The sequence below is a fragment of the Necator americanus genome, chromosome I (assembly GCF_031761385.1).
Source record: "Necator americanus strain Aroian chromosome I, whole genome shotgun sequence".
Classification (NCBI taxonomy): Eukaryota; Metazoa; Nematoda; class Chromadorea; order Rhabditida; family Ancylostomatidae; genus Necator; species Necator americanus.
Genome location: NC_087371.1, coordinates 13,641,878 through 13,660,580, shown reverse-complemented (window position 1 = coordinate 13,660,580; position 18,703 = coordinate 13,641,878). Strand labels below are relative to the sequence as shown.

Sequence of the window (18,703 nt, the reverse complement as noted above, 5' to 3'; positions counted from 1 at the left end):
AAAAAGTATTTTTCTTTATGTATATGTATATATATATATATATATATATATATATATATATATATATATATATATATATATATATATATATAGATGCAGACGAGCCGAGCTAAGAGAGCGTTCCACAAGGCGCTTAACGTAGGCGCGCAATAATGAAACGCAGCCCGACGGTCGCAGATCGTTGAACAAAACGCAAATATAGTCGTGCAATTTTCTTGTAGACATTGAACGGTAGATGGCACGATTTTTCAATGGTTCCTTGTAAGAAGTTCATCTATCGCTTGCATACATAGCTATACTCTGGTGATGTTGACTTATGATGAATACAGTTTCATTTCATTTGTCAGATCGTAACAATTTTTCAATGGTTTTGACGTTACGACGCTATTTGCCCTATGAATAAATGACTTGGCAATCATCCAGCTGTGCATGCGGCTGGTTCCATTCATGACTGCACGAAACCATCTGCTTCGGACATTCATCGGGGCATGCGACCACAAAATGCTAATCATGACACGGAACGAGCACATGCGTAATTCTGTTCTCAATGTTCGCTGTATGAGGGGTCATCAACTACTCATTCCAGAATGGCAGTAGCAGCTGAAGAAAGGTGCAGTGTCCGTTGGAGAAGCGTTAAGCTTTGATGTAACATGGCAAGAGCTGTTGCGGGCAATGTTAAGCGGTTCCCAACCATTTTTTCACCTGAATAGATTTTCGCAAGCGAAGGTGTTCTCTCATTAAATGACAATTAAAAATGGTTGAAAACCGACTTCAGTCTGTTGACTGTCACTTCAGCAGATGAGCATCGAATAAGAAATGAAAAATAAGAAGCATCGAACTTAGGAATTGAGGAGAATGTCCTGACACGTAGATGCTTACGATGAATTCGTTTATTGCGATCACGCCACAACAGAACGGCGACGAGATTGTGAATTTTGTGACCTGGTGGTGACTAGCTCATTTAGTTTCGAACTACCTGGAATATTTCAAGGAGGACAAGAACATGAAACAAACATGAAACATGACATGGACATGAAGACTTCTGTGGAACTGATTTCATAGGTCCTTCGAAATAATATAAGTAATATCTATCACCTTAGAGGATTTAATGACTTGACCTTCTTGCAGTGAAAGTCAAAGGGACAGACCTGCACTAAGTTTATTTGTTTCAGCACTTTGGCTTCTTCTGTAATGATTAACGTATGTAACGAACCCCATTAATTGTAGCAGATTACTACGAACGTGATGGATTAAGGATTGTTGCAAGAATTGCTTCATTACGTCAAAAATCAAGGGAAATAATTAATAGCGGTTTCTTTACTGCATACACTTGTTTATTTTAAGCTCGAGAGTTTTTATAGTTTCGGAGTTACTTGGGAGATGGAAGTATATGAATCCTACGAGTTATACACTGGTAAACTCAGATCTATACATCTGGGTAGAATCTGAGAACCATCCACCACCTATACCGTTGTGATCGTATCTAAGATCCAGTTCTCTACTTCAGATATGTCTTCCAGTTTTTCTTGTGGAGTTTGTAATGTTTTCTGTCGTAGCACTATACTGTACTGCCGTTCACATGGAATGATGGTGTCCGAAATTGAAAGTAAAAAAGTATTTTTTGATTGCATTGAAGCTAAATCCTCACTTTTATGATTTCAAAGAAATTTAGGTTTTTCTTGTCGTAACCTTTTGCATGTAAAGTTCCACCCGACGTTGTGCGCATCCTTTGTTAGTAGAAAATCGCAAACTTTTCTTTACTCCTTATATTTGGCAATAATGTTGTTCTGTAGCGCCTACGCTTCGTTATCAATGCTTTTTTTTTAAATAGGTTTTTCGTCTTTTAGAATGTTTGCAAGTTAAAAGACTCCATTGCGTGACTTTTTTTTAAAAATTTTTCCTAAAACTTCTTGTCTTAGTCGTCTAGAAATTGTGGCCATTACAACTTTTTATCAACAACGAAAGTTTAGCGCCACTTGTTGAAAAACAATCTTTGTTTCAGTTCTCGTTTGTGATTCCTCGAAATCTTCCAAGGCAAGTTTTTTCCTTGCAAAACTATCGGATCTGCTTTGATGTTTCTCGTTTGTTATCAATGTGTTTTTGTTGTTGGTTGATGGGTTGTTGACAGGGGACTTTGATCGACCCGTTGTCGGATGCCACTTCTCGGCGGAGTGTAGTCTGTCTTTTTAGATAACTGATATTGTCGTCCTTCCTTTGAACGTCTTTCTAAAATGCAGCCAGTGCAATTTTTTATGAGTCTTCAGCAGTCTAATGAATGTTTGTAGCATAGAGCGAAAAGGGTCCTAGAATTTAGCACTAAGAAATGATGCAAAGCGAGATGTTGGTCCCGCGAAGTTCTGTTGGAGTGTGCTGGACCTATATTCACGCTTTAGCATACTTAATATTTGTTAGCCTGCTAACGTTTACTTTTCTTTTTACCGCTTCTTGAAATCCGTTTCTACTTTCCCTGTAACAATCAAGTCAAAGGTTAGTTAACTTCGAAAAGTTCCGAATTTTCTTCTCATCTTTTAAAAACACTTCTGCTGGGTGAAGATTTTTAGGGTTTTGACCTATGTAGCTCTGATTATTTTCATTTCGAGAAAAACTTGCTTTTATAGGGAATAAAATAGAGCTGATTTTGCGGATTTTTCAAATTGATGTCTCATGCTATTTCATAAACTCTGAAATCTGATGGTCCATAGGAAGGACATCATGTAATAGACAAATTGAATAATAAGTGAATTTGAAGTAATTGCATTTCGTCTCAGTTCCTGAATTGTTACGTGTCTCAAACAACATAGTGGTGAACATTAGAATTTTCTCCATCCATAAACTGGTTAGGTGTTTGCAATGCGATTAGTCGTTATTACATTGACACGGTGCCTCTTGCCTTAGCTCCGCTGTAGTCGAATTAGTACATCATTAAGTGGTGTTAACTAAGTGGTTGTGACCTTTTTGATCGTCGAAGATTGGCAAACAGTGCAAGAGGTCGCTGTTTTTATGAAGTGATAAATGTCTCTGGGCACTAGTTTAAAGGACAACTCCTAGAAGGTTTCATTCGTTTTCGTAGGAACTTCACTAACTGTTTCCGTTCTTTCCTACTGCTCAGAACGTTTCTTTTTTTCTTGGTCCTTTTAATCCTATACAGTGTAGTCTACTTTCTCTACAAAATCTGCTCAACTCATCCACTCGAATATCGCTTTTTTCAAATTTGAACTAGAAAGTTACATTGATGAGTCATATTATATGCAGTTAACTTTTGTTTAAAGGCAGCATACCACGAATCTGAGGTGGTACGGATTTCAGGTGGAGTATTCTTATACGGGATAGTAGATTATGGGGAGGGGGTGATTCCGTCCATTTCTTCCTAATTGCCGTAAAAAAACGGCCCGGAAGATACGGCTTCGGGCGTTCTGGCGCACTATTTTCTACAAGGAGCTCGACTAGAGCGCGCCAGCCTTGTGAGGCGCCGCATCTTCCAGGCTGTTTTTTTTTTTACTGATTAGGAAGAAATGGACGTAATCACCCTCCTCTCCATAATCTGCTATCCCTTATAAAAATACTCCACCTGAAATCTGCACCACCTCAGATTCGTGGGGTGATGCCTTTAAATTGGTTCGGAGGCATCTTCTCATCCTTTTTTCTGTTATATTCATATTTATATTCCGCAAAAGTTATTTGGTGTAAAAGGTTTGGAGATTTTTACTGAGTTGACGCAGCGATGATATCGCCCTGCAACGCTTTGGTTGAAATTGCGTTACTCAAAATGAACTTGTCAAAATTTCTCCATGATAAAGCTGATTGCTCAACGATTATTTCTATCTCCGGCGCCTAATCTCAAGCGGCCAATTCTAACTTTTGGATCCAAAATTTGAGTAAAGATCGATACTGAAGATGGAGGATACATACTGGAAATATTTGGATTCTTTTCCGTTAAGTCATTTGTGGTTAGGCATGGTTAGGCATTGTTGTCTCTGTTATTAGCCGTTTGACGTTTGATTTGCTTGTAGCAACGGATTCCCAACAACTTTTATTTTACAAGAATATGCGGCTTTTTTTCGTGTATTAAATTTGCATAAAATGAGTATCATTTTACCATAAAAAGACGTTTTTTAGGATGCTGCGAACACTGTATCGAACAGTGCATCCGCTCCTGATGATCATATCGCGAGTATACTTCTTTTGCGTTCATCTTATTTTTCAATTCATAAGCCTTTTCACTTCTCGAATTTATGTCACTAAACCAAGTGATGGAATACTAATGATCAGTGCAACGCAAGCGGTTCAGAAGATTATTAATCGTGAGGTAATCATATCATTAAAATTAGAAAAACGTTATATAGTAGAAGTAGTAGTTGCCGTACTGTTACTACTAGTTATTTCTCAATTTTGCAAAAGAGAATTCATGAAGAAAAGAATTCCTTGATTTTTTTCTTCACTATCCCTGAATTATTAATTTTCAAACGTCACTAATTTCGGAACATGTACAAATCAAAGTACTTTATTTAGATTACTGTCGTTAACAATTATACTAACTGTTAACGACCGTAATCTACTGTTGTGTAATCTATCGGTTGCTAATTAATCGTTTTCCAGATTTCATCCCTCGAACTTGTAGAGGCCTACATCCACAGGATAGAACAAGTGCGTTTTCATACCATAGTTGATCTGATTGCAAAAAGACATACTACGTTGCAGTTTTGAAAACCATAATTCCGTAATTCTTTCAGGTGAATCCTATAATTAATGCCGTTGTTGTAAAGAACTTCGATGAAGCCAGAGAAAAAGCGCGAGAAGTGGATTCGAGAATTGCAGATGCAGCTGACAGCGAGCTGGACGAGGTTCGTGTGCGCATACCTTGCTAAGCATTTCTACTGTTTCTGTTTTATCAGCAACTTTCTTTGGAGTGAGCTCTGAATGCTTACTCCACTCAAGAAAAGTAGCTGGCAAAAAGTTCGCACCTGTGGAATGTGACATAGACGGTTGAGATTAAACTTTTCTATATATTCGGAAAGCTTAACAGTTTTTTTTTCCTATAACATCTATGTCTTAGAGAAGTAGAACTCAGTTCTTAACATAAAGTCTTTTATTTGATGCACCAGCTTTAAAACATAGTAAACTCTTGGTTGAGGTACAGAAAAGTTATGGTTAATTTGTTCTTTCCTTAATAGTTGTTATCTATGTCATAACAATTGCGCCGAAGCATAAACAATAGCTCATAAAGATTAAGGAAAACAACATGAAAAATGACTTTTAACCATGTTTCGTTGTTAGCCGGTCACTGAGCATTGTGTTTTGAGTATTTATCGCGAATCTGAACCATGTATGTAAAATGATTCAGGTTTTTCTGTAACTTCTTTTCCATTCCAGATGATTAGTGCGCAACCGTTGCTCGGCGTGCCATTCACTATGAAAGATGCTATACTTGTAAATGGTCATATTATCACTTGTGGAATTTTCAGTAGGAAAGATGACCGATGCAATCAGACAGCTGAAGTGGTTGAAAGGTAATTGGTGTAAGAGTCTCCTTTTTCCTTCGGAAAAGCATACACTTGGACGTAACATCTTTGGAAGTGATAATATTTTCTGTAGCGAATTTTTGCTGTTTTACTTGTTTTCATTTTTTGAAGTTTTTCTAGGATGAGAGCTGCGGGAGCCATACTCCTAGCTATTTCAAATGTTCCCGAAGTGTGCATGTGGGTAGAGTCGTGCAATACCATCTACGGTCGAACCACAAATCCTTACGATGCTAGAAGAATGACTGGTGGAAGTAGTGGGGGCGAAGGTGCTTTGTTAGGAGCTGCTGCTAGTGTGGTTAGATTTTATGTCTCTTCAGTTCCTTTTTTTGTTTTTAATGATATAATATGTAATAACTGATTCGCCGTATGGACAAAATCGTTACTGACAGTTAACAATTCGTCATTTGTCTTGAGCAGTATAGACACATCTGCAAACAACCACTTTCGAAAGATGGCGATGGTTTCCCAACTCTGAACTGGGCATCGCATGTAGACATTTTTGTCTTCTTGCACTCATGAGCACTCTGCACAAAAGCAGATCTCCCACAATTGAACGTGCATCTTTTTCTTTAAGATTGGAGTTGGCAGCGATATCGGCGGTTCAATACGTATGCCAGCATTCTTCAACGGAATTTTCGGGATGAAGCCGACTCCAGGTTTTCTTATTTTTGTTTTCTAATTTTCACATTATCTTTTCACATTTGAAAGGTGTCCTATGAAGTGGAGAATGTCCTTTGAAATCGAAGCGATTTATGCTTCTTTCAGTTCAATAGCATGGAAAGATGTACTCTTGAGCTGATAGTTTAGGAATCGTACCCTTGGATGGACATATCCCAATTGCCACCAACTACAAAGCACAGATGCTTAGGATTGGCCCGATGTGTCGATTTGCTGAAGATATTCCGTTGTTGATTAAAGTGAGGTAATTACGACTTAGCAGAAATTTATCACCGTCGTCTGCCCCGTTAAAGCAGAATAGTGAAATATCCTTCTTGTCTCTTTCATTATACCTCATACTTCGTTTCCTTCTCCATTGTTTTTCCCAATTATTTTTGATGCAGGTAATGGGAGGTGAAAAGGTGGCATCTCTGAACCTTGACGAGCCGGTATCTATGAGAAAGCTGCGAATCTTCTATATGGAAGGCATCAACGATGTCCCGTTGATTGCACCTTTGAGCAGGGATATGCGGAATACATTGCACAAGGTGTGTTTTTCACTTATGTCAATCACACATTAGCTTCTCTTGCAAAGAATGTTGAAGGACATTGGGAGAGGAGGTGGCGCGACTTTCGACTTCTTCTGGTGCTCATTCCATTATTTGTTAAAACTTGATTTTTGACGGTTTCCCTATTTTTCCTCTGATTTGCCTGCGAATATTAAAGCGTACGAGAAGTGTTCTTTATGATTCGGATTCAGTCACATTTAGGCGGTCGGTTATTTTGAGCGCAAGTATGATTTGGTTGCTCATCGCTTGGATTTGCCTCTGGCAAAGTATGCTATTGAGATGTTCGTCGTCAGTATGTACGTAAAAGGAGGACCAAAGCTTTCCGAGTACATGCTCTGTGCAGAGGTAGTTTTTCAAAAATGAGTTCTGAAGCAATATAAATCAGGGTTTCTAACTTCATTTAGGGATCCAAGGGACGCGTAAACACTTTCACCGAGCTTATAAAATTCTTTATGGGCAAGTCCAATCATACACTCCCAGGAATCATTGGCGCTATTATTGACAATGCGGATGCGCTGAGTGACGAACAAAAGAGAGAGGTGGGATCTCGTAAATCAGCACCCTTTTCGGGTTTTCTACGGTTCTGATCCATTTTTGCTTCATAATGTTTTTTGTAATGGTGTGAAACAATTCATTACAACTGATTCATATTGTCCCTTTCAGATCTCCTACAAACGTGACCGTTTGATACGTGAATTGAAAGAATTACTTGGCAATGATGGAATTTTCCTTTTCCCGAGGTTTGCTTTCAGATTTCATTTCAAATTTTCTGGAATTATTAGCCTCGATCATGTTTTATTAGATAAATTTGCTAGTGGTTTTTCTCTTTAAAAGAAAAAAAAAAGCAGCGTTTTGTGCTTGTCATGGCTATTTTTCTATTGCTATTTATAGTAGGACATGAAGCAAAACGACATGAAGCACGTACGGAACTGCATACCCGGCTTCTCTTGCGGCGCTTCGGTGGAGCTTGCCATCGCCGCAGTTTGCGGCGGTCCCAATTCGGTTCCAACTGCTGCCTCCACAGCGCTGTTTCGATCGCGTACGCAAATGCACTGCAATTACACTCGTGACTCATGTCGTTTTGACCCAACTATACAATTTGTAATTTCCGGTAGTGCAACCGTTTACACTTTGTTATAGCCATACTATCATCAGATAAAACAAGTTGCTGCAAATGCTGCTATCACTCGCAAACGGAAATCTGGACATGACACTAAGAATGTCTATGTCTCATGGGAGTAAAAAATGTGATATCGTATGAGCGTGATGCATCTTCGGCTTGGGCAAAGCAGAAGAAAACGGGCGTTAGGCGGGGAGGAACTTGCGTTGGGACGGACTCGTTACCTGCACCCATTTGAATACTTTCGGTTTTTACTTTATGTATTCTTCAATGTCTATGCTATCATTTTGTACTTTGTATGTATATAAACTTGGTATCAAAGTGTTTAACCTATTTTAACTTCAAAAACTGCACTCAATAGAGAAGATCAATTTCTGTCCTCACGAAGAGGGATCAAACTGTCGGTTAATGTTTTGGTCACAATCCCAGTGAAGTAAGTAGCAATTCCAATTATTTTAGCTGGCCGAGCACTGCGCTGTTCCATAATGAACCTTTATTTGCGCCTGTGAACTTCGCATACACCGCGCTTTTCAACGCAATCGCTTTCCCAGCCATCGAATGTCCCATGGGCTTGGATAAGAATGGATTACCTTTAGGAGTGCAGGTAAGGTGTCAAATCGGAAGCATTACTCTTTCTTTTGCTGCGATTCAAAAGAAAAATTTGTCTCTTTGTAGATTGTAGCTCCACCCAACTCGGATCGTCTCCTAATCGCTGCCGCCAAGGATCTTGAAGAAGGTTTCGGTGGCTGGGTCCCAGCTGGACCACTTTAGTTGTTTACGTGTGGGACAGCAAAGTACGGACATAGGCACATCGCCTCAGCCTAATGATGCTCTACTTATTGTAAGTATTAGATCGGAAGAGTAACTATGATGTTGTCTCTGTTTTCTTATGCTTGTAAGTAGCACTATCAATTCAGTAAGTGTAATTATGATGTATGTTCGCTAGCAAATTAGTGACTAAACGGTTCATTAGATCGCGGGCAGATCTTTGAGATACTGAGTGGTGATGTACAGTAATGAATGTAGGTAATTTTTGTCATTTGTTACTTCTAAAAAAGTGTTAAATTCCTTGACCAATCTCTTTGACCAACATATATAGGATTCTATTCTTGTTGAGACTTCAATATTGAGTGTTGCGTTAGCAGTGTTTTTTTCTTCGGAAATATCGCTACTCATTTAGTTCTAACATCCAGTTTCTTGTCTATGGCTATTAGCTGACAGATAAACTTTTTCTAACACTTATTTCATTGTTCTCAAAGACTTACATGGGTACATTATTGAAGATCACATTATTCGGTCCACGTTTTGAGAACAGCAATTTTGAGCATCCGTGACTTTCGTGTTCAGCTTGAGGACGTCAGCGGCTTTTTCTTCAAATTTATGAGATGATATATCGTTTCTGTTGTTGGCTTGTAGAGCCTGCAAATGTTCATAGTACAGTTTTAACTGATTTCCTTGAGCTGTAGCCAAGATTGGTATCGATCTTTATTAAACAGCGGCTAACGTTTCGGCGATATCGCCTTCGTCAGAGCCTGGAAAACTCAAAGCCATTAGTGACCTATCCCCTCAAGCACCTCATCACCCTACAGAAAGCACCCAAACGGTAAGCAAACTCAAACAGCAACACATAGGCTAGTACTTACCTCATTAGCTAGACTTGTTAACTCAGCAGACCACCACGTACCACAACTACGAGTCACAAGGGTTTTTATATAGGGACCTCACGGCCCGCCCCGTAGATCAGAACCCGCATAAGTCTTGATACGGGGATAACTCGTTTGTGATCGCAATGCACTCATCCTTCTTGTTCATTTTTGGACTTTTGGCGGTTATCCAAAAGGCCTCTAGCGTTCTGCGTGCTGTGATTTCGGACTCGTAGGATAATATACGAACTTCTACCTCTACTTCGGAGTTTGGATGACATATTCTACGGTGTGCTCCAAGTGGGGTGAAGGTTTTTGATTTTGCGAGTCCGTCTAGATGCTCCTTGACCCTAATACACAATGGGCGTCCCGTTTCCCCTATATAATCGTCACCGCACAACCTGCACGTGATACGATACACCACTCCCGATATCATGCAATCACCCTCTCTGCCATACGGGCAAACCACGCAGCTGGGAGTTGTGCAGAGTCGATCATACACACGGTTACGTACCAGCTTCGCCTTGAGGTTTGCTGGAGGTATTTCCACAACCCTCACGTCATTCCTTAGACCCGCTTTTCGTAGACAGCCCCGTACTGCTCTGCTCATATCATCAGATATATAAGGTAAACAGAAAGGGATCTTCTCTGGGCCATCCACTACGTTGGGTCTTCGAGAGGGATACCGTGCTTGTCGGGTAGCACCATCTCCAGCTGGGTACCCATTGGACATTGCTACTTTATGGGCCACATTTATAGACCATGCTTTTTCCTGGCTACTCGATGAGACTCTTGCCGCCGTTCTGTACATGTTACCTATAACAGATTTTTTCATTTTGCTGGGATGCGCTGAAAGATAGTGGATTAAGATGTTTTTACTACTGGGTTTCCGGTACCACTTAGTCTTACATATCCCATTCCGCAAGTAAATGTGCACATTCAGGAAAGCCAACCAGTTGTCTATCGGTCTCTCCCTTGTGAACTTGATGTGCGGACACTGCTGATTGAGAAGATTGAAGCACGCGTCTAGTTCTGCTTGGGTTGAGCAGACGACGCAGCAATCATCTATGTAACGATAATACAGCAGTGGTTTGCGGTCTATTATAGGCTTTTCGATCTTGGCCATGAAAACAATGGCGAGAGTGGGTGCCAGCCTTTGTCCCATAGCTAGGCCTCTAAGTTGTCGGTAGTACTGTCCCGACCATCGGAAAATAGAGCAATTCAGGCATTCGTTTATCAATGTCATGATCTGCCTGATGCTGAATCCATACATGTTCAAAGAAGCCTGGCGCTGCGTGAGCAGTTCGTGAACAGCCTGCATCGCTACATCGTTTGAAACGTTCGTATAGAGTGACGTAACGTCAAAGGTCTCTACTACACATTCACGCTCAAATGAGGTACTGCGGAGATGTTTTAGGAAGTTGCTAGAACTGCTGAGGTGGGCAGGGACATATCTGAGCAGCTGATTTAGGATTATGTTGAGCAGCCAGGAAATTCTATCCGTGGGGCCCCCGATACCACTAATGATAGGCCTCACTTTAAAGTCACGTGGATCGTTCGAAGTGAGGCCATTTTCAGAGAGCTTGTGAGTTTTGATTAGCGTATATAGGACTGGACATGCGGGTAAGTCGTTCTTGAGACGCGTAATAAAGTTTTTTGGGAGCCCTGCTGTTCCTGCCGTTTCTACCCAAACCCTGTTTAGGCGGCGATATTGCTTTCTAAACTCATTGGCGGAGGATGGGACATATAGACTGTCATCCTCAAGATGTTGTCTCGTTATCGCCTTGTCTAGTTCACGTGATAGAACAACAAATTCGCCTCCCTTATCACTAACGGAAACCTTGATCTCTCCAGCTGTAATAAGATTACGAATCTCACGTAGGCCTCGACGTTGCGCGACAGTGAGATTGAAATTTACGTGTTTTCTCGAGAAACGCTCCAAAACGGAATACACCGATGTTGCGAACACTCGAAACTTGTTGTCTACCGTGGGGTTGGGTTCAGGTGGTTTATACATCATACGCGGGAAAGGTATGGAGGGTAAGGATACTTGCTCAGCTATTCTGTTCTCTTGCCTTCGCTCTTCTTCTTTTGCTCTCAATCGCAACCTATCATGAACCAATTGGAGGCTGCCCACAACCTTGCGTGATACCTCCGGACTTATTGATTGCACAGGCGCGAAACTAGGGCCGAGATCCAAAACGGAAAGTGCGTCAGCTGAGATGAGTACATCGCCAATCACAGAAACACGAAATGAACTTTGTGCACTGTTCTTATTAGCTATGGTGCTGTTGTGATCTGCACATACAGAGGTAGATTTAACAGATTTACTAACCTTCTGATGTTGCTGATGGTCTACTAATCGTCTGAACTTTTCCTGCAGTCTAGATTTAGCACTAGAGCGAATATGATCACAAATGGACTTTGACTCACCCACTATTCTCCTCCAAATGCGTTCCGGCACAAAACGTTCACAACAATGTTCTTTATACACACACTTCTTAAGCAAAGAGAACATGTGATCCTGTTTTGCCTTCAATGCCATCGATACCAATCTTGGCTACAGCTCAAGGAAATCTTCTACAACTGCCGGCTTTCTTTGAGAACATGCCGAGTATCTCAAAGACAGTCGCACATGTGGCAATAACAGTTTGGGGTGACTTGCAACTGTTCTTGGCAGCTGCGGAGAGAAGTGGTGTCTGCCTTTCTTTGAGGCAGATCTTTTGCCTCAAAGAAAGGCAGACCATCCACTTTCTCCAGCCGAAAACAAGAATATCAAGTCACCCCAAACTTATATAACCAACAGGTTCGACTGTCACGAGATAAGCGGCATGTTCTCAAACGAAAGCTTTCACTGATGTCCAGAAGATCGAGCAACAGACTCCTACGTATGGCATTGAAGGCAAAACAGGATCACATGTTCTCTTTGCTTAAGAAGTGTGTGTATAAAGAACATTGTTGTGAACGTTTTGTGCCGGAACGCATTTGGAGGAGAATAGTGGGTGAGTCAAAGTCCATTTGTGATCATATTCGCTCTAGTGCTAAATCTAGACTGCAGGAAAAGTTCAGACGATTAGTAGACCATCAGCAACATCAGAAGGTTAGTAAATCTGTTAAATCTACCTCTGTATGTGCAGATCACAACAGCACCATAGCTAATAAGAACAGTGCACAAAGTTCATTTCGTGTTTCTGTGATTGGCGATGTACTCATCTCAGCTGACGCACTTTCCGTTTTGGATCTCGGCCCTAGTTTCGCGCCTGTGCAATCAATAAGTCCGGAGGTATCACGCAAGGTTGTGGGCAGCCTCCAATTGGTTCATGATAGGTTGCGACTGAGAGCAAAAGAAGAAGAGCGAAGGCAAGAGAACAGAATAGCTGAGCAAGTATCCTTACCCTCCATACCTTTCCCGCGTATGATGTATAAACCACCTGAACCCAACCCCACGGTAGACAACAAGTTTCGAGTGTTCGCAACATCGGTGTATTCCGTTTTGGAGCGTTTCTCGAGAAAACACGTAAATTTCAATCTCACTGTCGCGCAACGTCGAGGCCTACGTGAGATTCGTAATCTTATTACAGCTGGAGAGATCAAGGTTTCCGTTAGTGATAAGGGAGGCGAATTTGTTGTTCTATCACGTGAACTAGACAAGGCGATAACGAGACAACATCTTGAGGATGACAGTCTATATGTCCCATCCTCCGCCAATGAGTTTAGAAAGCAATATCGCCGCCTAAACAGGGTTTGGGTAGAAACGGCAGGAACAGCAGGGCTCCCAAAAAACTTTATTACGCGTCTCAAGAACGACTTACCCGCATGTCCAGTCCTATATACGCTAATCAAAACTCACAAGCTCTCTGAAAATGGCCTCACTTCGAACGATCCACGTGACTTTAAAGTGAGGCCTATCATTAGTGGTATCGGGGGCCCCACGGATAGAATTTCCTGGCTGCTCAACATAATCCTAAATCAGCTGCTCAGATATGTCCCTGCCCACCTCAGCAGTTCTAGCAACTTCCTAAAACATCTCCGCAGTACCTCATTTGAGCGTGAATGTGTAGTAGAGACCTTTGACGTTACGTCACTCTATACGAACGTTTCAAACGATGTAGCGATGCAGGCTGTTCACGAACTGCTCACGCAGCGCCAGGCTTCTTTGAACATGTATGGATTCAGCATCAGGCAGATCATGACATTGATAAACGAATGCCTGAATTGCTCTATTTTCCGATGGTCGGGACAGTACTACCGACAACTTAGAGGCCTAGCTATGGGACAAAGGCTGGCACCCACTCTCGCCATTGTTTTCATGGCCAAGATCGAAAAGCCTATAATAGACCGCAAACCACTGCTGTATTATCGTTACATAGATGATTGCTGCGTCGTCTGCTCAACCCAAGCAGAACTAGACGCGTGCTTCAATCTTCTCAATCAGCAGTGTCCGCACATCAAGTTCACAAGGGAGAGACCGATAGACAACTGGTTGGCTTTCCTGAATGTGCACATTTACTTGCGGAATGGGATATGTAAGACTAAGTGGTACCGGAAACCCAGTAGTAAAAACATCTTAATCCACTATCTTTCAGCGCATCCCAGCAAAATGAAAAAATCTGTTATAGGTAACATGTACAGAACGGCGGCAAGAGTCTCATCGAGTAGCCAGGAAAAAGCATGGTCTATAAATGTGGCCCATAAAGTAGCAATGTCCAATGGGTACCCAGCTGGAGATGGTGCTACCCGACAAGCACGGTATCCCTCTCGAAGACCCAACGTAGTGGATGGCCCAGAGAAGATCCCTTTCTGTTTACCTTATATATCTGATGATATGAGCAGAGCAGTACGGGGCTGTCTACGAAAAGCGGGTCTAAGGAATGACGTGAGGGTTGTGGAAATACCTCCAGCAAACCTCAAGGCGAAGCTGGTACGTAACCGTGTGTATGATCGACTCTGCACAACTCCCAGCTGCGTGGTTTGCCCGTATGGCAGAGAGGGTGATTGCATGATATCGGGAGTGGTGTATCGTATCACGTGCAGGTTGTGCGGTGACGATTATATAGGGGAAACGGGACGCCCATTGTGTATTAGGGTCAAGGAGCATCTAGACGGACTCGCAAAATCAAAAACCTTCACCCCACTTGGAGCACACCGTAGAATATGTCATCCAAACTCCGAAGTAGAGGTAGAAGTTCGTATATTATCCTACGAGTCCGAAATCACAGCACGCAGAACGCTAGAGGCCTTTTGGATAACCGCCAAAAGTCCAAAAATGAACAAGAAGGATGAGTGCATTGCGATCACAAACGAGTTATCCCCGTATCAAGACTTATGCGGGTTCTGATCTACGGGGCGGGCCGTGAGGTCCCTATATAAAAACCCTTGTGACTCGTAGTTGTGGTACGTGGTGGTCTGCTGAGTTAACAAGTCTAGCTAATGAGGTAAGTACTAGCCTATGTGTTGCTGTTTGAGTTTGCTTACCGTTTGGGTGCTTTCTGTAGGGTGATGAGGTGCTTGAGGGGATAGGTCACTAATGGCTTTGAGTTTTCCAGGCTCTGACGAAGGCGATATCGCCGAAACGTTAGCCGCTGTTTAATAAAGATCGATACCAATCTTGGCTACAGCTCAAGGAAATCAGTTAAAACTACGTTTCAACATGCCGAGATTCAAAGACAGTCGAACATGGGCAATGTTCATAGTACATTTCCTGTAGACATTCTGCTTCTGCATTGAAACTGCGCCCGCCGATCGATAAAGCTGAACAGTACGCATGGACGCACGCTGCAGCTGCGTGAAATGTTATAATGGGACGACAAAGGAAGCAGAAGCTTTAAAGGATACTATGCACTTATAGGCAAACCTTCGCTGAGCGGAGAAACTCGTCCGAAATCGGATGCAGATGTAGTTCCCTTAATCTCTTTTAAAAGGTAGCTTACGAATTCTCTTCGAAAAATAAAATGTACAGTCTACAGTGTGGTCAAAACGACAAAAAAGAAGTGTGCACAATTACCGGTTTAAGAGCTGTGTAGGTAGCGGTTAGGATTGAGGTGGGAGCATACTCGAAGTATGGGTATTCCTCCTGGTTCCTCCCAATAGTTATCACAGAATGATGTTTTAACATAAAATGACGTGAAAGACATCATCCTACTGATAAAGATAACGTTCCACCTCAGATCACGTAAACATCTTGCTACTATTTAAGCAGCCGTTTGGATGCGTGTTTCCACTTTCTGAAGAACGGCATGCTACAAACTAGAGGCAAACAAGAAGGAAATAGGCACGCGGAGGAGTCATAAAGGTGAAGAGCAAAGCGCCCAGTGGTCACGGCTATGAAACGGCTCCAACCATTTATCTTTGCGTCATGCACACTAAGTTATTGCGCACCAATGACCGGGTCCACCGACGCCGGTGGACCTGTCGCACCCCCTTCTATAGGTATCTGACGCAGGCGCACCAATCCGACGCCAGGTGGGCCCGTCGCACCCCCTTTTTCGAATTTCGTGACACACACACACACACACACACACACACACACACACACACACACACACACACACACACACACACACACACACACACACACACACACACACACACACACACACACACACACACACACACAAACACACACACACACACACGTGACAGAATAAGTCCGTTATTATATACATGATCATGATATATATCGCCTCACTGATTAATGAAAACAAAGTACTAGGTGGTGACATTTTCTGCAAAATTAGAGTTGTGAAATTTAGGCTGAAGATTTCATAGTTTTCTTCGTAAACGCGTCAGTTCTTCATCTGGAGAACATTCCAACTTCACGTTTAAGCACTCCTTCGATACCAATGTAATATAGACATGACTTGGAGTTATTACTCAAAGTATAGGTTTCAATCATGTTTTCCCCCAGTACTTATCACAGAATGATGTTTCGCATAAAATGAAGTGAACGACATAATCCTACTGATAGCGTTCCACATCAGATCATATAAACAGTTGGCTACTATATAAGCAGCAGTTAGCATTCGTGTTTCCACTTTCTGAAGAACGGAGGAGTCGTAGAGGTGAAAAAGAACGCGGAAAGTGGATACGACTATGAAACGTTCGCAATGTTCCATTTACCGCACAATGCACACGAAGGTACTACGCGATACTTCTACATCACGACTCAGGAATTCGACGCCATGGGACCCGTCGCACCCCATTTTATGGATATCTGGCCCCGGCGTACCGACTCGACGCCGGTGGACCCGTCGCAACCCGTTTGCCAAGGAAAGTAAAATAAGGTGGGCCGGACACGTGATGCGCTTTAACGACAACCGCAGGAGCAGAGCCGTGAGCGACTGGGTTCCCCGCGATATTAAGCGCACTACAGGAAGACCGCCGACCTGATGGTCAGATTTCTTCACGAAGTCCTTGGAAGAAAAATATGATGCTCTTCGTGTCCCGCGCGAAACGAGGAACCACTGGGCTACTCTGGCACGCGATCGGGACAAACGGAAGAATTACTGGGGCCCGCCCGACCAGTTCGAAGATCAACAGCAGTCAAGGTGATCAAGGTGATCAAGGTCGTCTTTTACTTTGATTTTCCGGAGATACAATGTTGATTAGTCTCTGAAACACTAGTATAGAAGAACTGATATGGAATATAGGCACTCAGCACTTATGTTTGCCTGGACGACAGTGACGCGCTGGTGGTGGTTTCTCGCTACGCTTCACTATCTAATGACAGACTCTCTGCTGTGCTCGATAGTACACGAGTATGAACAAATATAAATTCTGATGTCTGCACATAAATTCAAAAGCAGTTGGGTCAGATTTATTTATGATCAAGCACGTAGCACCAGTGAAATACTATTAACGGTACGAAAGTCGTGGAACGATCCCATTTCTAAAGCTCTTTCAATCATTCGAGACTAGGAATGTCCGATTCCGAACTGCCGTTACTTTTTTGAAAGAAATGATACAGAATTGCTGTTAAGTCACTGAGTTTTCGACAATGACCTATTATAACACATTTGGTTAGCGACATTTTTTAAAGGTAATGACTTAACTTTTCTATTTTGTATAAATTTAATTGTAGAGTCGGGTCAAAGTGACATGAAACACGGCGCAGTCGCGTAAGCGGTTCGTTCGCAGCGGCGCGGTGGAGATAAAGTAAGGATAAAGGATAAAGTTTCTGGCGTTAATCAATCCGCTTGGGATGATGGGATGATACCAATTAGAATCAAGGTAGGTACTGCAGCGATAAGTGGTGCTAGAATGGGTCCCCACTAGATCCTAACAGCTACGCACCGCTTCGAGCGCAGTCACTTACGCAACTGCACCGAGCTTCTTCTCGTTTTGACCAGACTCCATCTCTATGGACCGGTACCATACGAACAGCGTTAAATGTACCGACGCCCACGCCCATCTGAACGACCGCTGTGCGCGATTTATGGGGGAATCAGAGAGAAGTCAGACTCATCCTGTGAAAGGGCTTGCGGTAGATGCGTCGCGGTCACCCAGATAAAAATAACCATGCGACAGCAATGTAGTCAGGTTTTTGATAACGACGTTTAAAAAAACGCTCTGTACAAGTATGCATTAGATTTACAAACAGATTTGAGATAAGTTTACCTCTCTTCTCTTTATCTTCTGTACTGTTTCAGTAGCGCTAAGCACTACAAGCTCATTTAATGGGAAGAGAATACTTTTCACATTATCAAAGGCAGCATACCACGAATCTGGGGTGGTACGGATTTTAGGTTGGGTGTCCGTATACGGGGTCCTAGATTATGGAGAGGGGGTGGAGTCCGCTAATCTTTCCCTGAATGCTGTTTTTTACGATGCCTTCTATTGTAGCGCGCCACCCGTGGAGCGTTCCAATAGATGGCGTTGTACAAAACAACATTCGGGGGCCAGCTGTTTGCAGTGATGCAGGGAGAGATGAGCGAAACTACTCCCTTCTCCATAATCTACGACCCCGTATACGGATACTCCACCTGAAATCCGCACTACCTCAGATCCGTGGTATGCTGCCTTTAAAGTTACAAACTGCGAGAATCACGTGCACCACTGCAAAGCAGGTCCGCATACGAATATTTCGATGCAAATGTTAAAAGTTTGGGAATATACGCAATTGACTGTATGTACCTCAGTATCGAAAATCAATTAGGTCTCCTCAGCAGCCTATTCAAATAAAGCCAATGGTTAGGC

At 42.4% G+C, this 18,703-nt stretch overlaps 4 protein-coding genes across 6 annotated transcripts; 2 read left to right on the top strand and 2 right to left on the bottom strand.

Moving 5' to 3' along the window:
• Positions 1–4,117: 4,117 nt before the first annotated feature.
• Positions 4,118–8,636, top strand: RB195_005435 (uncharacterized protein; the record flags this gene model as incomplete). 2 transcript variants are annotated; one of them, XM_064177929.1, is made up of 13 exons in its annotated part: positions 4,118–4,306; positions 4,597–4,644; positions 4,731–4,841; positions 5,371–5,507; positions 5,640–5,814; positions 6,094–6,175; positions 6,327–6,436; positions 6,581–6,724; positions 6,947–7,090; positions 7,150–7,284; positions 7,409–7,485; positions 8,325–8,469; positions 8,541–8,636. In XM_064177929.1, the coding sequence occupies 13 exons, from the start codon at positions 4,118–4,120 to the stop codon at positions 8,634–8,636; spliced, it is 1,593 nt and encodes a 530-aa protein (XP_064035026.1). The 2 variants fall into 2 exon arrangements, with proteins under 2 accessions (XP_064035026.1, XP_064035027.1); XM_064177930.1 differs by having other exon boundaries at positions 4,262–4,306.
• A 969-nt stretch (positions 8,637–9,605) lies between these two features.
• Positions 9,606–12,053, bottom strand: RB195_005434 (uncharacterized protein; the record flags this gene model as incomplete). Its single annotated transcript, XM_064177928.1, has 1 exon — positions 9,606–12,053. One exon carries the CDS (start codon positions 12,051–12,053, stop codon positions 9,606–9,608), a length of 2,448 nt encoding a protein of 815 aa, XP_064035025.1.
• A 312-nt stretch (positions 12,054–12,365) lies between these two features.
• Positions 12,366–15,087, top strand: RB195_005433 (uncharacterized protein; the record flags this gene model as incomplete). 2 transcript variants are annotated; one of them, XM_064177926.1, is made up of 3 exons in its annotated part: positions 12,399–14,839; positions 14,898–14,943; positions 15,055–15,087. In XM_064177926.1, the coding sequence occupies 3 exons, from the start codon at positions 12,399–12,401 to the stop codon at positions 15,085–15,087; spliced, it is 2,520 nt and encodes an 839-aa protein (XP_064035023.1). The 2 variants fall into 2 exon arrangements, with proteins under 2 accessions (XP_064035024.1, XP_064035023.1); XM_064177925.1 differs by lacking the exons at positions 14,898–14,943; positions 15,055–15,087 and having other exon boundaries at positions 12,366–14,846.
• A 59-nt stretch (positions 15,088–15,146) lies between these two features.
• RB195_005432 (uncharacterized protein) lies at positions 15,147–15,623 on the bottom strand (the record flags this gene model as incomplete). The annotated part of the gene is made up of 3 exons (XM_064177924.1): positions 15,147–15,259; positions 15,363–15,411; positions 15,513–15,623. The coding sequence occupies 3 exons, from the start codon at positions 15,621–15,623 to the stop codon at positions 15,147–15,149; spliced, it is 273 nt and encodes a 90-aa protein (XP_064035022.1).
• Between the last annotated feature and the right edge of the window lie 3,080 nt (positions 15,624–18,703).